This window comes from Motacilla alba, chromosome 14 (genome assembly GCF_015832195.1).
Source record: "Motacilla alba alba isolate MOTALB_02 chromosome 14, Motacilla_alba_V1.0_pri, whole genome shotgun sequence".
Lineage (NCBI taxonomy): Eukaryota > Metazoa > Chordata > Aves > Passeriformes > Motacillidae > Motacilla > Motacilla alba.
The window spans coordinates 9,053,127-9,066,697 of NC_052029.1; the positions used below are offsets into that span (position 1 = coordinate 9,053,127).

The following is a 13,571-nucleotide window of genomic DNA, read 5'->3' on the forward strand; positions in this document are numbered from 1 at the left end:
TCTCCTCCCTCCTTGTCCTCCATACTCCTGAAACACAGAGGTGGCAGGCAAATCCAAAATCTTTTTGCAAGAGTTGTAAAGTGGATTCCCAGTAAAATCAATATCAAAACTCTTTAGGCCCAATTTCATAAAAAAAAACCCCAAAACAAACCAAACAAACAGCAATGCAGCCATTGAGGAGTAAAGCAGATCTTTACAATGCCAATATTGCACCCTCTCAGTCATCCAGCTGGCACAGGGCTGCCACACCTCTATTTATCCAGTGTTTCTGGGGCTTGTCTGAAGGGAGTTCAATCGACAGAACATAGTTGGTTGAGTGCCCAGTGGTGGATAAGACACCTCTTCTTTCACTTGTCTTGTATACAGGGCATGAATAGATGTTCTCATGAAGAAACTTGGAACTTTCTCCAGGTTTCAGCCATATTATGGGCAAAGGATCATAGAGGATTTTTGGTAGTGATTCTCCAATTACCAAGGATTCTCTATCCCATCGTGCACCTTCCAAAAAAAGGCCTCTCACATAAGCCCCATCTTCTGGCATTTTCTCCATTGTGCGCTCCTGTTTCATCACCTGGAATGATTAAACCATTGCTTGATCTTATCTGGAGTATACTAAATCCTGTAAGTGACAGTCTGAAATTGCTCCTTTAAATAAAATACCTTTTCATCTGAAAACTCTATTTCTTGCTGCCCCAGAACATGTTTCAAGCTGTTCAAGAAAAACAAAATTCTTCCGCATTTTTCTTACCTCAAACTCAAATCCAATGTGGTCAATTGGGATGGTGTACTTTCTGGCAAAGTTTTGTAAAACACCAGTCAAAAAGGACTGAGTGAAGAAGAATCCTGAGAGCCAAAAGACTGTGGGTGGCCCCTTGTCAACCCAGTCCTGAATAAGGAGAGAGAAAACAAATGTAAGAAAAAATCCAATATATTTGTGGCTTCACTGAGCCAATTCACCAGAAAAGGATGTCTTTTCAGATACATTCAAACAGCACAATGAGATCTAAGCCTTGATGGGACCCTCTGCATCTTTCCATCAATTTTCTGGTTTTCAGAGACAACAAATCACAGAAGTCAGTTCTTTAGGATGGCAACAAAAATAATCACTCATTCTGAAACTACCAGAACTCAGTGCTACTGAGAAAAATTTCAGAAAGTAGCAGAGGCATGTTTTGTTTAGTCTAGAAAGTGGCCTCTAAAAACAAGAAAAGTGATTGAATTTGGACACTTTTATCAAAATACTTTCTTTTACAGTCTTGTAAACACCAATCTCCTAACATGAAAAAAGGCCAAATTCTTTTCCATTCTTCACTGATCAATGTCTCTTCACTGATCACTGTGAGGGCACTCACTAAGCCTACACATCAGATCCTAGTAGAGGAAATAATTCCTGTACAAAGATGCCAGACAAGGAGGTCTTGGACCTTGTCCACACAATGCAGTAGGATAAAACAAGGGCAGAATGTCTTCACACTACTGTAGGTTATTGGAAGTCAAAATGCTCTGATCCAGAAAACAGGAAACTCTGCCATTTATATAAATCTCAGACACTTCTTCCTAGCTTTCTCCTCTCCTGACTTCTGTGGGGTTTCACTACATCTCAGTAGCTCACTTTTTAAGGTACACCCAAAATTTGAAGTAGTTTTAAGAGTGCAAGGGAAATAATGGAATGGCAAGTTAAAAATAAAATAGCTTGTTCAAAAAGTGTGTGAAAGTGGTGTCGCATTTTATGAAACTTGAAAGATATTTACAGACACGTATATGAAATTTCCTAGTGCCTGTTATGCAGTGGTTCTAAAGCATTCTCACACCCAGCTCAGTGTCCTTTCAGCAAGGAAGTCATTAAGACACCAATTCAAACTAAAATGAACCTTCTAGAAATAGAAACGGGGAAACCACCAAAAGCAGCACTGGATTAGCACCAAGTGATCAAGCTCCCAGCTCACCCTGAGCAATTGCCCAGCTGACTGCAGTGCTGCTAATGCAGAGTGTATTTGGCCACGAGTGTGTGTGAGCAGCTCAGAGTCAGGAGCTAGCCAGGGACTGCTGAGCAAGGACAGCACTGACACACTCTCCCCATCCACTTCTCAACTACAACTCCCCAGACCCCTCAGTCAGTTCAGCAGACCTGGAAGAACTCCAAGCGACAGAGGAGATCAGACACGTAACTTCCCAGAGGCTTCAGTGATGGATAGGATTTGGCAGCCCACATGGATGGCACTTTTCCCATTAGCATGCTGTTGAAAACATCTTCAAGCTCAGAAGACATCAACACTTGGCCTTTAATGGCTTTGCCTATATTAATGAGGCTGCTCCGAACAACTTCGGTAAGCCTAGAGAGAAAACAAAGGAATTGTCTTTATTTACTTCTTACTACTGGCTAAATACCCCTCAGTCCAGCTTGAATGAAGGGTTGATAGAGGTGGTAAATGTCCTGTCAGAAATTCCTTATCTCACCTGTAGTTATCAAAATTCTTACTTAACTTTAGAAAAGCAAACAAATTAGAAACACACACACAGAAATAAATGACAGTGAAAACTTTCACTCTACACAAGGGAAATCAAGTGCAAGAGCTTTAAAGCTTGTATCACTCATTGTCATAGTGTGCTGCGAATACTGGGGCCTGGGTATCACAAAGACTAAAGTAGGCTGCTCTACCTCAGCACAGCAAACTCAAATGTGATTTAAGTTCGTCCTCCAAGAATACAAATACTATTGCTGAATTCAGGTAGTCAGCTGCAGCTTTCAAGTCTTTTTAAAAGATTCATCCAAAGCAGAATCTAACATGCTAGGAAAAATGTATTGTAAAAGGCTTGCTTAAGGCTTGTGAGCAGCTAGCACCAATGAACACCAGCATATTTCAGTTTAGGAAGTACTACACAAAACACTGAGCCATACCTGTTAAATCGAATTAGTTCTTGCCTAAGAACTGTGTTCATGGACTCTTCATAAAGTACTGGGTATGCCTTCATCACTTCTTCCATATCAAAGCTATTTGGTAGTTTGGATAGGATGTCCTGTGCCAAATCTTCAACAACTTCCTGAAGTCACAAGTTTGCAGTGAATAACAAATACTCATTTTTTCCCTCCTATTTTTAGTGACTTTTCTTTTTATTGAATAAATTCCATAAAACACTACAGATTTTATATTTTTTCTGTAAAACCACATAGGTATTTTAGTCCATTTTCCCAAAGATACAGTGCTTTTATGCTCTTACTCACTTTGAGCATCATCCTCTGTGTCTCTGCACGTGCCTGCTTGCTCCTTCCTTCTCAATAATTTTAAATGTGTTAGTAATTTTTAATTTGCAACAAGGTTTTAGGTGATTTCTAAGGAGACAGGCAGGAGAGCAGACAAGCACAATCCTATTTCTTCCACAATGAAGGAAAAGATGAAGCATGCAGCATGAGCAAAATAAGGGGAAGACCCCATGAATAACTCAGCCACAAGAGAAACTTTACTTACAGAATATTAGACACCAGAGAATATCATCACTAGACAACCCTGCAGGAAATGAGGCTCCATCAAGTCCACTTTTCAAGAATCCACTTGGGTATAAAATATAGGAAGTCAAATCTGAGAGGCTTGAAAGGTTATTTATCTATATCCCAAAGGGGCTTGGATTTGGCCTGAGTAAACTGAGCTGCCAGGACTTGTGGTATTAATCTGTTTGAATGCAGAGTCATGAAGGTATCTTCCATCTTTAAAGGTCCTATGCTAAATCCATCTGCTTCTCTACAGGGACATTCACATCTACTCCCAACGCTACAGACATGAGATGAGAGGTGTTGGATTACTCTGAGACCTAGGACATGCCAGGAAAGGGTCTTTCCAGAGTGCAAATTGATATTTCTTCCCCAGTTACCTGAGGGGACTTGCCAGCTCCCCCTGCTTCTCTAGGCAAAGTCAGGAGCACTGCATGGAAAAGCTGGTTGGTCTCCTGGTTATCCTTGGTGATGTCTGCATTTTCATGAAGTCCAAACACTTCAGGGTGTGTTGTGATTGGCAAACTTCGTATGTACTCAATATAAGACTGTAAAACAAACATTCAGATACCAGACATCATACAATGTGATAGTCAGAAATGATCCAACTGGGACAGAACCTTCCCATTTACAACTAAAGATGGCCGTTCCCTGTTAAACACATCCAGGAATTGACTGACTCTCCACAGAGAAAAGTATAAAAGTTCTGAGTGATTCAAAAACTCACGGAGGAGTTGTTATTACCACCCTCGTGTAAGTGGCAAGAAAAGGAAAGCACATTAGCAATATCCAAGGAGTGCTGGTAGGAGTCACAGAAGGATGCTGGATGTGTCATCCCTACAACTGTGGGATCCGAGCACATTCATTATCTCTGTGCAGCTGTTAGAAGGGAAAAAGAGAATGGAAATTGAGTATACAAATGCCATTCCACCTCTTCCTCCTGATTGCTGCTTTCAATGTCAGACTGGTTGCAAGAAAGTGCAGAAGTACCATGTAAATTCCTGAAGCCTGACTCCTATTGGCTTTCTAGAACTGTATTGGAAACCTGCACAGGGGTGGTTTCTTTCTTCATCAACAAATGCCAGAGTTTGGATGATCTCTACATCCCCATTGGGGTATGGCAGATATTAAGTACCAGATTCATATTTCATACAGAAGATACATTCTGGCATGGCTTTATGATATTATGGGGTGTATTTTCTTTTGTCGTATTCAGCATTATCCAAGTACAGCGTAGGTAAATTTCTTCCCCAATAATTCAGGGAATTTACACTTGTCTTCTCACCTCATAGGGGCCATGTGGTGGTATGTAGTAGTCACCCCCAGCTGAAAGCATGTACTTCTCCTGCTCTATGTCCTTGTTGTAGACTGTGGAAAGAAGGGACAGGAGAAGACGCCTGTCTTTATCATCTGTCACTCTACCTCCATAGTTACACTCCCCTGGAAAAAGACAAAGAAAACCAGGACAAAAAAACTGAAAGTTAATGAACAAATAAAAATTGTTTTGCAATAATGTGAAACTCTAGTAAGTTGAAGCTCCAAAGCTCCAGATCTTCCAAAGTCTTTAGGTTTTATACTTCAAATGATTCAATGGAAATTAGACACTTGAACATCTATGAGTCAAATTTATGTGTCTTGATGATGCAAGGTTTAAGGAACACTATCAGTTGGTCTGAGAAACTGCTACTCATGTCCCAAAATTCTTTTTCATAAAGCTAATCATAATATTAACATAAATCAAGAATGACAAGGCTGACAAAGGAGGTGCCAAAAAGCAGCTTGTCAACCTGGAGAAAGAGAACAGAATAGCCACAGCAGCTGAGTTATTTACACACATCAACACCTCCTGCTTTAAACCCCTGAGTATTACCACATCCTCTGGTGAAGCCCCAAGGCTTCCTGTGCCAGTCTCACACTGATCAGCAAAGGGGAACCAGAGGCCATTGATGGTTTTATTTGATGAGCATGAAGCAAAGACCAGCAGGTTTGCTGGGCCATCAGTAACTGTAGCCATATACAAGTCAAAACAACAATGACATCTGACAGTTTGGGACCCAGCTCCAATTACAGTCCAAATCCAACATCCATCCAATGACAACCACGTTGTTTGTGGAAGGCCAGTAAAACCAACCAGTGTGGAATCCACTCAATTTATTGAGAACTCACCAGTTTATCAGTGTATCAGCTGAAAGTTCCCAGCAAAGTCAACAAACATGTGAGAGGATGTAATGTCAGTACCTGTTAGATAGGTCAGAGCTTCAAATGGGATTTCATCATATTCATTCAGAAACATCTGGATCTGTTGCATACTGATTCTGAGGTCAGACTCGTTGAATTCGTATGGAATATTCCAACCTGTACAATTCAGAAGAGATACACAGAGCAGTGGTGCAATGTCCTGACAGCTGGGCTCAGGAAATGGTGGTGTTGGTACTACACTGCTCCTACACAGCTGAAGATACAACTGCCAGATAGTCTAGAAGCAGCCTGGAATATACCAGGCTGTTTATTAAGCATAGTAATTTTGGCATCACAATATCCTGAAAATTATATTTTACCTGCTTGGTACTTGAAGCTAATCTGTTCCTATCCGGACACAATGAGAACAGGAGTTTTTAATTCATTTCTTGATTTCAATTTTTAATCTGCCCATCTATTAATACTGTTTGCAGGTGACATTCCCAGTAACAGTATGACAAAACAAGCAAGCAAGCAGAAAACAAACAGGAACATACTCCAGATGAAAGAATCCTTCAGAAAGCCTAAATCCTTAGTGCAAACCAAAAATAGGGCTATTGATGCAACTGTGCTTCTTCACCCAGATAGTGGGTCACATTAGCAGTAGATGTTACATTAGAAAATGGCCTCTAGAAAATTCAGTTTTACTTTAAAGCAATAGATCCGTGTCTTCCTACTGGAAGTTTAGGGCTTATTTAAACAGCTGACTATTAAAATAATGACAGTGGCTTTCAGTCAAAATATAATATTTCCTAACAGCAATCTGTTATGAGAAAGAGAGACTCAGCTGGAATGAAAGACTAAGAAGTTCATTTACACAAGTGCAGAGCATAAATTTTATATAGTTATAAAAATGGATTCTCTAAGCCCATCCATTTCTAAGCTATACAGAAATTCTATATAGTTTTCTACATATTTGAAGATTACAGAAAAACCTGAAGCACAAATCTTATGAATACATATCTTTTCATTGCTATGTCATAAACAACACCCTGCAGCTACATAGATTTTTTTCACACCAAGTAAATACATGCACTAGGTTTGATAAAACAAAGTATGCACATAAGTAACAAAAGCAGAATAGAAGAAGGCATATTTTTAATTATAAAAATTTAGATCTGAATTTGATTGTTACTAAGAACCACAGTATTAAGTTAACAATTTAGTAAGCTATAATTTCGTGTAACTACTGTATAATATATTAATTTGGAAAAATAGTACTTTCTAGTCTTCCCCAGGGTAACCCTTTTAATAGGTTCAAAAGCAGCTTTGCCTGAATAAGAATCCCTGCAAATAACAGCTTTTAGACTTTATAATGTTCTGTGCAATGCAGATTGCACTCTTGTAATAGTGTTAACAGTACTACAGTTAACAGTACTGCCTTTTTACAGAGGGACTCCAGCAATGCATTTCAATAGCACTAATCTTTTTTTAGAAATGAAGTGCAAAATAATCTACAACTCACCCAGTGGGCCAAAGTTTCTCCTTTCCTGCACAACAGCATGAAAAAAGCAAAGACCAAAGAGCAGTTTTTGCCACATTTTTGGCTTTTGGCAGCTTTTAAAAAACACAGGGTCGGAGATGGGATCGTTCAGGTAGGAGCGAAGGAGGTTCACTCTAACACCTTTTGGAGGCTCATTTGTCATTTTGATGCCATTCTGGAGGATACTAACAGGAAACTTTTCTGATGGATAACTAGTTAGCCACAACCTAAAAAGAAGTTTGAAAAGCACATTATTAAAAAAATCATATAACAGTAAGAGTAGTAGTAATAATAATAATAATTTAAAAATCAATAATATATTCCTGCATCTTGATCTGTAGAAGACTAAGTTTTACTACTTGTTTAACTATAAAGATAACATCTAAATTTGGTCTAAAATGCAGTCATAAAGTAGATCATATTGGACAGGTAGAAAAGAGGACCTCTTAATTATGGATCTTTATTTTATCACTGCACATAAATTATATGAATGTCATACTCAGGCATTCTTACAGAAGTATTTCAATTTCTTTTTAGTAGTGTATTCAGCAAACAGGAAATGCTTACATTAAAAAGTACAAAATACTAAAATTCCCACCTGAACTTATCATTGGTATTCTCAGGCACTATAACTTCCTCACAGATTTTTTCCAAGGCAGGCATCCAGCTGGTTGCAAGATGGCAGTTTTGTAACACTACCCAGGTTCCATCAGTAATAGCCTGGTAAATCATTTTTTCTGCTATTGGGCCCTGGCCCTGGCCCAGTGAAACAGTTTGAACGCTTGAGCTTCCCATGCTAACATCATCAGCAAATTTTAGCAAACCTGTGATGGCAAGTTTTATACATGCAAAAAAACAAAAAAACAAAATCTATTAGAAAGTAGAGTATGTTATATTCATTGTTTCCATAATGTAACTAAAGGGAGAAAAATCAACAAATATTTTACTCAATTAAAAAAAAAAAAGAAAACACAAAAAAAATCCCACTTCAGCAACCCACAAGTAGTATCATATGCTGTATCAGTCACTGTGTCTCTGAGGCAGTATACTAAAATTTAGGGGTATAAGGTATTAATAAAAAAAAAAAAACAACCAAAAAAAACCCCCCAAAAACTAGCCAGGTTAAATGGCTGACCTCTTCTTTGGTCCCAAGTGTTCAGTTCCAGGCTGCACAACAGCCCTCAGCTCTCTCTGTTGGATGGGGACAATTGTTTATGGGGGTTGAGCTGCAAACTGGATCTTTACATCTGGCTAAAAATAGACCTCCAGCTTTGCTATCAAAATCAGTACCTTCTGGAAATACATCCTTATGGTATGGCTCCATATCACAATTCTTTTGGCAGAAAACCAGATTTAAAAATAATCTGGGTGGTTCTACTTGAAAGAACATTCAACAAATGTGTTTTTAAGTGTGGCCTATACACCATTTAATTAGTAACTGAGAGGGAGGAAATTTACTGGAGGAGGGGTTGCAATAAAGACTGGGGCAAACCCCCAACACCCACTGAAAGAATTGTAATGCAAGTACAAATTATAAACTGGTCTGAATGCTTCAATCTGTTAGATCCCCCAAATTGCTGCTCAGAGACCAAGACATTTCATCATCAGAACTTTCATTCCACCCTCTAACAATTCTACTATCGTTGTTTATATATGGGCAGATGCCAATGTTTGATATTCCAGCAGTGCTGTATTGTACTTTGAAGACACTTTAAAGATCAAATGAGGGGGCCTGCACTATTAACGGTTTAGTCAGACTCAGTGACATTTAACCAGACAAAAAAAGATTTTTTAATATCAATCTCACCTGCCATAGGATCAGCACCAGGTGATAATATAAAAATCAAAGGGGCACAACAATTTGAGTCACTGTAACTTCTTCCAAGATCAAATGTAGGTGGTTCAATAAATGTTCTTCCCATGTTTTCCACGATGAAGATCTGCACTGCTGGGACGATTTTGTCAGGTCGCAAACACCTGAGAATAACCATGCGATCTAACCCCGTCAGTGAGTTCCAGTCATCTGGGAAGGCTTCCTCATGGGGCCTGACAGAGTCATAGATTGGCTTCCACTTGGAAGAATTGTCTCTTACGTGTTCCATTAGTCCCTGCAGGTTGGTCAGGCAAGATGCACGAACAAGCTCGGCCCATGATTTGTTAGACAGCCAGTCTGGAGCTGGATTGGGGTGAGGATTATCAAGAGCAACACCTCCTGTCAGTAGGAAACGCCAAACAGCATCATCTATCTGGCCTTTTCCCTTCATAATGCCTACCGTTAGAAGGAAAGAGAATAACAGCTTGTCCTTTTCAAACAGCGAGCGGCAGACATTATTATAGATGCTTACTGTGAAATGGTCAGTTATATTTTTAATTCTCTCCTGTAGACGTCCACTCTTAACGCTTTTAGCAATAGATTGAACATACAAGTTAATGAACCAAATCAATGAATACTGGTACATAGGTTCAATGTTAGCCAGATCAGAGATGCAGAAGAAGACAACAGCTGAATGAACAGCAACTGGCTTATATCCCATTCGAGTAGAATCTATTTCCTTCTCAGTTACAGAGGCAATTTGTTGCTTTTCAGAGATTTCTGCAGATAACTCCTTGGATGAAGACAAAATATTAATTGCTGTTTCATCCTCTAAGATGTTTCCTTCTGAATGGGAAAGGACCTCCAGGATTTTATCTTCTAATTCCTTCAGCTGTTTCTTATTGGCTGCACTTTCTAGAATGAGTTGATTTTTCTTTTCTTCTAGCTCAGGCTTTTCCTTTGCAGCTACAATTCCAAGAAGCTGGTCCTGAAGACCCAAAGGTGTAATCATGAAATTGAGTAGACAAACTTTCACAGCCACTTCAGGATAATAATGAGGATTTCTTAAGTGGGTTGTCATGTAAAACCTGAAGTCTCTTGAATATTCAATTATATTTTCCCCCAATTTCATGTATTCTACTCCTTGTTGTTTGAATGTTTGCTTTAATAAAATAGGTTCTAAGAAAGCATCTAATTCTTCACCAATATTTTCTAGCAAGACTGGTGTTCCAAGCTGAAGAGCAGTTTCTAATGTCCTCACATAATGTGTGTCAGATAATTTGATAACTGACAGCTTGTTACTTTTCTCCATATTTTTTATCCACTTGTTAGCTTGCCTTTGAGGATCTATCATTAAAGCCCATCTTCTTGAGTTAGAAACAATTACACCATTGTCAATGGAAAAAGAATCAACTGGCAATCCAGCAATCTGCCACGCACGGATTTTGACTGGATCCCCTAAGGTATTACTTAAGCTGAAATCACTGGAGCACGGGATGTTCTTTTCAATGCACAGATCCTGCCACTGCTTTTGACATTTTAGGCGATAATCGACAGTAAAGGCTCCCAAATAAGCCACAGTTCCTGATGACAACAGCACATCCCCTACTAGGTCTATGTACTGAATTCCTAATAACCGTGCAGCTTCTGTCCACCTCTCCTTCTCTCCACCCAGACCACTGATCAGCTGTTCAGCCCTCACAAGCTTCAGCGAACAACGTTCAATATTATTCTCTAACTCTATCTTTTTGTTATTCATTTCATCAAACTCGTCTTGCAAAGCTTGGAGGCGATCAACAACCTCCTTAAGTTCTGCTTGTTTCACTTGCAGCTTCTGCATTTGAACGTCCAGGATTGCCTCAGCCTCTTGCAAGCGCTCGCGCTTTGGGGCAACCACTTTCTGGACACGGTCATAGACCTCCATGGCTCGCACCCACTTGCAAAGGCCTTCACAGGCAGATGAGACATTTTTTACGACTTCTGGCTGAAAATCTGGATGATTCATAAACTTGTCTCTAATTTTCTTCATTATAGCAGGAGGAATTCTATCCTTGTCATATGACTTTAATCTGTCAAGGAACTTAATATCTGAAAGAAGTTTCTTAGCTGGCCCCCAGAAGTCTTCAATCATTTTACCTATATCGCAAATAAGACTAAAATCAGGCTCAATACAGGCATGTTCAAACTGAAAAAAATACTTTGAAACATAGTGTGAAGAATTAACATCAATGATATGGCAATGGAATTTTACTATCCAAAGACTATTAAATACTTTGGGAAAATCATTACCTAAAGGAATTAACACAGGACCTTCAGCATCAGTAACCAATGTCATATTTATTAACTGCATATTAGTTCTAAATAAACCAAGCACATTAAGGGAAACAAATTACTATGCAATCTTTCTTAGCACCATCTATTAGATACATCAGTAGATTTATTTATAGATAAAGCTATAGAATCAGTAGAACTATTCCTTCTTAATCTAGATAAGATCATTTTGGATTAAAGGCATTTTTATAATTCTTATTTTTAATTGTGAAGGGTTGAACTCTATAGGTAGAAGGTAGAAGAAAGAAAAGGGTCTCTTTTCTACCTTGAAAATCCTGTGCAATCCCACCATAGCAACATTAAACCACACAGAACAATCTCATTAGAATAACGTATGCCAGAGGTATAACTGGAATTCTCTCTCCCAGCATCTCTGATAGTTTGGAAGCAGGGATTACAAGGGGAAACACAGGCAGATGCTGCACAGCACACCTTCAGCACCCAGAGTTCCTCAAGGCAATGCAAATCTCAAGGTTGGGTCAAAGCAAGTTGAAGAGATGACTTTGTGCTGGTGACTGGGATCATTTTTACAAAGCTTGTACAACAGTGTCAGGCAAGGGCAGTATGTAAGCATGGCAAAAGCAGCTCTTCACTACTCAGTGTACTTGTCACTGCCAGCAAAATACACCTCCAGTGCACACAGCAGCATTCATGCCAGAAGCACCTCACCAGCACACCACAGCAGCACCCACACACTCGAGGGGCAGGGCTAACAAAAGCTGTGCCATTACCACTGCCACTGGGGTCGGGCTTCCTCTCCGGTTTAACTGCCCTCATGATACAGATACTCTCCATGACGAGCTTGACAGGACCAGGTGGATTCTGCATGGATTTCACAAGAGTGATGTCTGAAGGATTCAGGGTGTTAAGAGCTGCCTCTGCTGCCTCCAGAGCTGGCAGAGCCTCTGCAAGGTCTGCTTCACATTCATCCTGTGAAGACATTGGGCAGAAAGCTGTAAACCTGCTCACAGTACCAGGCCTGCAGCCTGACCACCCCACTACAGCACAGCCTCACAGAACCTTCTCTTTTCCTCAATACCCAATAACCAGACTCTTCACAACATTGTGTTTCTAGGAGAGAAAACTACTCGCACAATTTGACTGCATGGTTTAAAGAGGGAAGGTTTGTAGATAAATTAGTAACTTCCACAAACTGAACTGATAGTTGAAAAAGTCAGACAAACTTTCAAGATCAAAGTCTTTCTGGTTTAGCAATGAGAATAAAAATAAATACTAGATACAGCTGTTCCTATTTAAATCTTACAGTGCTGATCAGGTGAAAAATGAATACTGTGTAGCTTTAATTCTTTATCATATACTCTGATCTCACCAATTATCCATATTAAATATCACTGACATTTCCAGCTAGTTACAGAAAAAATATTGAGGAATCTTGAGGCTTCCCACAGGAAATTCTGTGTTACAGATGTCTGGTTGTGGCATTACCTCTAAAGTTATGCCTAACAGGACTAAATGCAGCATATGCCAAATTACCTCAGCTAACTCTAAATTAACTGTCTTTGGGCCTGGAAACAGTTAAACTCGTTATTCAATCTGTTGAAAATGAGAATATATTAGTAGAGAAATTAGAGCTATACAGCTTTTGGAGCATGAACTAGAAAGGGAAGCTATCTATGCAGGACTGTGAGATGCAGTCAGACTCCAAACAGCCTGAATTTACTGTGTTTCTATTAGGAGCGTGTCATTCATCATCTGCAATTTTGTTACTTTAAGAGCTTGGCTCACCCCCTTAACACATCATCACATCATCACAGCTCCCATTTACTTGGAACCCATCCTGCTCCAGCCTCAAGCCCTTGTGCTCTACCTTAATACCCTGGGCAACAGCAGCTGCATCATTGGCCTGTTTTTCATCTGCTGACACTATTGCCTTTTTTGCATCTACTTCAACTGTTTCCGCTTCAATCTTGACCATCATTTTATCTGTTTCTGCAGATGTTTTAATCAGTTCAGGCTGAAGGTCAGTCAGTTCTTTCTGCATGTCTGCAACCTGATGAATATAACAGGAAATCAAGAAGAAATCTGCGCAAACATTGCGTGCATTTCATATCTTGATGTCTTAGGAATAAAGATTGGAAACCCCTATAGTAATACCAATTAAAAAAGGACATTTGATCTAAAGAATTAGTTCTCTGGTTTATTTTTGCTAAGAGCTGTTTCATTTAACTGATTAGATTTTAAAAGGTATATTTATCATC

The 13,571-nt window shown here is 39.4% G+C and overlaps 1 protein-coding gene across 1 annotated transcript in view; it reads right to left on the minus strand.

The window, feature by feature from the left end:
- Positions 1 to 217: 217 nt before the first annotated feature.
- Positions 218 to 13,571, minus strand: part of DNAH3 (dynein axonemal heavy chain 3) — a 53,876-nt gene continuing 40,522 nt past the window's right edge. Inside the window, exons 51-62 of the mRNA XM_038150858.1 lie at positions 13,181 to 13,363; positions 12,084 to 12,282; positions 9,016 to 11,157; positions 7,807 to 8,032; positions 7,191 to 7,435; positions 5,726 to 5,842; positions 4,773 to 4,927; positions 3,868 to 4,035; positions 2,900 to 3,042; positions 2,129 to 2,333; positions 749 to 886; positions 218 to 571 (exon numbers count right to left, since the gene is read on the minus strand). Coding sequence (XP_038006786.1) covers positions 218 to 571; positions 749 to 886; positions 2,129 to 2,333; positions 2,900 to 3,042; positions 3,868 to 4,035; positions 4,773 to 4,927; positions 5,726 to 5,842; positions 7,191 to 7,435; positions 7,807 to 8,032; positions 9,016 to 11,157; positions 12,084 to 12,282; positions 13,181 to 13,363 — 4,275 coding nt within the window. The remainder of the gene's footprint in view (positions 572 to 748; positions 887 to 2,128; positions 2,334 to 2,899; positions 3,043 to 3,867; positions 4,036 to 4,772; positions 4,928 to 5,725; positions 5,843 to 7,190; positions 7,436 to 7,806; positions 8,033 to 9,015; positions 11,158 to 12,083; positions 12,283 to 13,180; positions 13,364 to 13,571) is intronic.